The following is a 5,428-nucleotide window of genomic DNA, read 5'->3' on the forward strand; positions in this document are numbered from 1 at the left end:
TGAAAATAATGCTGTAGCTACAATAATTTAGTTCAAATATTTGTGCCACAGATGGTTTAGGTAAAAAATAACTTCAAAACATGTTAACTGAATATATGTACTCAATGATAGACTGGTTTTAAAGAAGAATATCTGTAAGAGATGATGTCACCGTAGACTTTTACCAGAAGTGTCAATAAATGTGTCTTTGGCTGTAGACGTGGCATAAAAGGTATGAACCACCTGAAATTATTGTGCTTTTACACAAGGCTCCCTTAAAGTCCCAAAATTTATGTGCACGTAAGAGCATGTCTGCAATAAAGAAAAAGCGGAAAAAAGAAAGTAATTAATCTGTAGTTTTTGCCAGAATGAAATCCACTTACTTTCTGCAATAACATATCGTCCTGCCCAGTCGTCGTTAATAATCTGTATATTTCCATAATGTGCATCGCTGAAAAAGATCCGGTTGGTCCCAGATTTGCTCTGATTGTAGTCAAAGGCCAGTGCAACAATGTTCTTGAAGAAAGCCGGATTTTCCAGTGGCTGAACCGGTGAGTTGAGGTCGTTCTCATCTGAGAGGTGGATGCTTTTCAGGATAGTTCTTTCAGAGAAGAGTAAATAACCTTCATAGCGCTCGCAGGCAAAACCGTCGTCTGCCAAGCGACCGTGGGCACAGGAGCAGGTTCGCCGACCGCTTCCCAGGTGAAAGCACAGCTGCTGGCAGCCTCCGTTGCCCCTGGCACAGGGGTTGGTGCCTTCAAAACACAACACATGTTCAGTTACCAGCTTGCCTTATTTCCTGCTTTGTGCAGTCAGGTATAATTTGTCCTGCCTATATATGACAGATGGGAAAAACTATGGCTAATAAAGAGCCTTAGAATGTCATATTCCTGGAATTTAACCATATTTGACAATATTAGAGCCACTAACTTCAACATAACATTGCTAACATTTGAAGACTGATAAACATTAATAATTGTACTGCTGCATAACTTTGAGATTTTAAGCTTAACAAATAAACTTGATTGTTTGTCTGGAAATAAGAAAACCAGAGATGTATGTGTCAAACTAATTACAAAAGATGTAAAGTGGCAGAATGTGTAATGAAAAATGAATCAGACTATAAAGTGAAATCCTACCTTTTTCCCTATCTCTGTTGAAAACTGTCACATCTTTCAAATTGACCCCTAGGCCACTCTTCATGGTTACATCCTCACTGGCGTCGGTCTTAAAAGCTCGCCGGATTGAGCCATTGGAATGGGCCCTGAACATTATTAACAAAAATAAATAAATGATGGCAACTAATAAATATATGCTTAAGAAATGGTCTAGTCCAGGTTTTGATTGAGGCAAGTTGAAGGGGTAAAAAAGAAACAGCATTTTCTTGATAGAACTGATAAAAAAGGGGCATTACTCTTTTGCTTTTCTTTCCACAAAAAAAGAAATGCATGCAGGTTAGTTGCACAGGAAATTAGGGAGAAGTAAATTAACCGTTTTTTCCACTAGTTTAAATGTGAGTCACGTGAAAAATATGAGTCTAAATAAGCCATTATAACTGGGATGAAGAAGGATTTAGGATGCTGGTGACAAAGGTTTCTGTCTGCATTCACAAAAATAGGCTTTGACTTTTGGTAAGAACAATTGCTTTTTGTAATATTTTCACACGAGACGCTTGTCGACTTAGGTTGATGTTAAGTTAAAATACAGGGCCTTGCAGGCCAGGGAATTTGAGTGTATTTAGGAAAATAATAAATTACCTGTCAGACCAGTAGATGTAAGGCCCAAACACAGCCACAGAGAACAGGTCTACGTTGGCCGCTGACATTACAATCTCCCGGCTCTCACCTGTTTCAAGGTTGATCCTTTCGATCTTATCTGTGCGTGCGTCGCACCAATATAATGCGTTTTCCTGGAAGGTAATTTAAAAAATGCAGATCAAAGACCCACCCTCTTATGCATATTAAAATTTCACAAAGAAAGCAAAATGATGAAAGAGGAGGTGTAGGATATCTGAGTATATCAGGTTGAAGACAATGCTTGTGTTGTAGACTGTACCTCAAAGTCTATGGAAATCCCATTGGGCCATATGATGCCCGAATTAACCAGGGTAACTTGGTCTGAGCCATCCAGACGAGAGCGGCCAATGCAGGGATTCTGCCCCCATTCGCTCCAGAAAAGGTAACTGTCAAGTATAATTGGACCCACACAAAAAGTGACCTTTACCCACTTGGCTTAACTTCCACAAAGAGAATAAGACAATGAAGAAAACCCACATTGGACACAGCAGGCTAAAGCGCTACAAGATAGAACAGATTACTGGACTTTAGTTGTAGATTACTGCCAGTATGTGTTGCCTAACAGAAAATAATAAGAGCTCTACAATAAAGCATATCTTAGACTGCAGATTATGTTTTGTCCTTGTTTGACACCCAGAACAACCCCTTACATTGGTTTTGACCTTAAGCTCAACAGAGTACCTTTTAAAACGCTTCAAGTCAGAACTGTCATCTGTCAATCTCTGTAATTTTCAGAAAAAATCAAGCAATGGGAGACTGACATTAACCTGCAACTATTAGCCCTCCAGGTCATCAAGAGAAGTATTGACATTGCTGTCATGGTAAATTTATGTAAGGGTTTGCCAAATGTGCCTCATTAGTCAGTGGATGTGACAATGTCAGGCAGTTCTTGCAAGTAGGCAGCATTGGGATTTAAGGCAAAAACATATGGCAACATCTGACATGCATACATTTTCAATATTGACACTTATAAGATGTGTCTAAACTGTGCTGAAACAGACTTAGCACAATTAGTGACTCAGCATATTACATGGCAGCAACTTGATATATTTAGCCAGCCGGGTGTGGTGAAGATCACTTGTCAAAGTACAAATCAAGCATCAAAATGGGAAAAAAAGGAAATTAATTTACTTCAAATGGGGTAAGGATGTTGGTGCCAGACAGGCTGGTCTGAGTATTTCAGAAAACAGCCATTACACTTGGATTGTCATGCAAGCCATCTCTTAGATTTAAAGAAAATGGTCTAAAAAGGGAAAATGGTAATGTGAGCAGCAGTGATGCGAAGGAAAATACCTTGTTGATGTCAGAGGTTGGTGGAGAAAAGGCAGATTGATTTGAGATGATAGAAATGCACTAGTAGCTTTATACACCACTCGTTAAAAAGAAAACCATACTGGGTGTCATTCCTGTCAGGAAACTGGGGCTACAGTTCACACAGGTTCATCAAAACCGGACCACAGGTTGGAAACTGCTGTTTGATTCCATGAGTCTCAATTTCAGCTTCAACATTAATTTCAAAGGAATTTGATTTGAACCATATGGAAACAGATTCATGTTGCTTCATATCAGCAGATATGATTGCTGCTGGTGTAATTGTTTCGTTGTTCATAAAGTGACTGAATTATGAAAAACTACACATAGTTTTAAAGATGGTATCATATAAGTGACCATGAGAGAAGTGCTTTGTAAAAGATCTTAACAATTCATGCTAGAATAAAAGATCACGAACAATAAGTTGTTTCAAACAACTTAACATCTTTCCAGCTGTTGTGCACAACATCACAATGAAGCCACACATTTCAGAGGCTTGGGTCTTTATGATTATAGCCTAGATAACTACATATATATCTATAGTCTGCTCTAATCTTTCTCTGCTTTCACCTCTGACTACTCAAACATATGTTTATCGGCCGGCTAAACAGTGGGGAATGCCAGGAAAATGTTTTTAATATACATTCTCAATTGCCAATATCGAGGCAGTCTGGCATGAATCACTAAGAATACATTTTTCTCAATGTTTCTGTTTGATGCCGACACTAACAGAAGCTGCATGTGTATGGTCTAATGCACAGCAAAGCTGGCAAGTAATTGGCTGACTGAATAGATGCATCAATAAGCAGGTAAACAAACATGAAACCGTTCAAGTGCTTAGACAAGGTCTGGTGTGAGAACCAGTTTTTCTCATTAAGGAAAACGACAGAGTTTAAGTAATAATCAGTTTGCTATACATCCTCATACAATCAAAAACCCAACTGATCCCACTGGTTGCAGCCTGTCGCACTGCAAGACTGGACAACAGAATCATAAAACAGAGAGACATTCCTTACCCTTTTTGTGGATGGACAGCAATGGCTCTTGGCTGGTCAAGTCCTTCAGATATCACCACTGAGCGATATGCACCGTTAAGGCGGGAGATTTCAATCAGATTAAAACCATGATCTGTCCAGTACAGGTTTCCTGTGTAGACACAAAACGTTAATGCATAAGAAATATACTCTACAATGGACAGGAATACACCGTGAGTATATGGTTAGGGAGACAGAAATAGGCTATTTGTGTATGGATACATTATTTGTTTTCACCACTGTTTTAACTGACTGATGTGATAGAGTCAATAACATGTATTTGTAATTTATTACAGTGGTTGGAGGATCCAAGCCCATTTAAAACCTTAAAAATTAGACAAACATCCATGAAAATTCAGTGACTTGAAATTTAAAATACACCACTTCAAATGGAAACAAGAAAAGCAATTGTAAGAGAAAACTTGTCAGGTGAACTTAATGGTATGAGAATTTTTAACATGTTCTTTAAATCTGACACCATAAACAATTTTATACCCCGTCTAGAGTCTTTTTGTTACCAAATACTTCCTTTGATAAACATAATTTAAATAAAATGCAGTACATTACGTCATGTTGCATTTGTATTCTTGCAATGAATGATTTTACTTTATTTGCTGAAGAGTTTTTTTGTTTTTGATTTTTTTTATTGAGGAGCAACAGCAAACCTAAGCTTCTACTTCCTGCCAGAACTAGACTCAGTGAACAGAAAGTAAAAATCGTCCACTGTCACTAGCAAGCTGACAGGCTGTAGTAATAACACCATAATCTGGGGAGACACAGTACTGACCAGCGATCCAGTCAACAGCGATGCCTTCAACTCGACTGATGCCTGTAGTGATGACGTCTTCCCGCCAGGTCTGATCACGTTTGGCGCGGGATATTCTGTTGAGCCCCATATCTGTCCAGTACACTGTGTCATTTCCTGAAAATTACACCATACCATTAATGACAGGACCTAATGGGATGATGAATGCTGCTGCCATGGATGTAGTAACAGATTTAAACAACTCCAAAATTTATTTTAACACTGTCAGTTTTACCAAATGTCATGTTGTGCCAGAAAGGACCTCAAATTAGGAGCAGCATAAAGTACAAAATATGACGCTGGAGTATACAGGTTCATCTCAATAAAAAAAGAATCAAAAAGGTAATTTATTTCAGTAGTGAGAAAAAAACAATATTGCATATCTAGATTTATTTCACACAAAATGACACATTCCTGTTCATTTTGATGATTACAGCAAGCAGCTAATGAAAATCCAAGGCAGTTTCTTATTAAATTTAAAGATTATTTCAAAGACCAACAAA

At 38.2% G+C, this 5,428-nt stretch overlaps 1 protein-coding gene across 1 annotated transcript in view; it reads right to left on the minus strand.

Annotated features, from left to right (window-relative positions):
* Positions 1 to 5,428, minus strand: part of lrp1bb (low density lipoprotein receptor-related protein 1Bb) — a gene marked incomplete at its 5' end in the record, with an annotated part of 155,067 nt that overhangs the window by 105,661 nt on the left and 43,978 nt on the right. The window contains 6 exons of the mRNA XM_015032561.1: positions 363 to 734; positions 1,119 to 1,243; positions 1,737 to 1,888; positions 2,035 to 2,161; positions 4,103 to 4,232; positions 4,908 to 5,042. Coding sequence (XP_014888047.1) covers positions 363 to 734; positions 1,119 to 1,243; positions 1,737 to 1,888; positions 2,035 to 2,161; positions 4,103 to 4,232; positions 4,908 to 5,042 — 1,041 coding nt within the window. The remainder of the gene's footprint in view (positions 1 to 362; positions 735 to 1,118; positions 1,244 to 1,736; positions 1,889 to 2,034; positions 2,162 to 4,102; positions 4,233 to 4,907; positions 5,043 to 5,428) is intronic.

This window comes from Poecilia latipinna, unplaced genomic scaffold, assembly GCF_001443285.1.
Source record: "Poecilia latipinna isolate Pla-1442-1.1 unplaced genomic scaffold, P_latipinna-1.0 Scaffold245, whole genome shotgun sequence".
Lineage (NCBI taxonomy): Eukaryota > Metazoa > Chordata > Actinopteri > Cyprinodontiformes > Poeciliidae > Poecilia > Poecilia latipinna.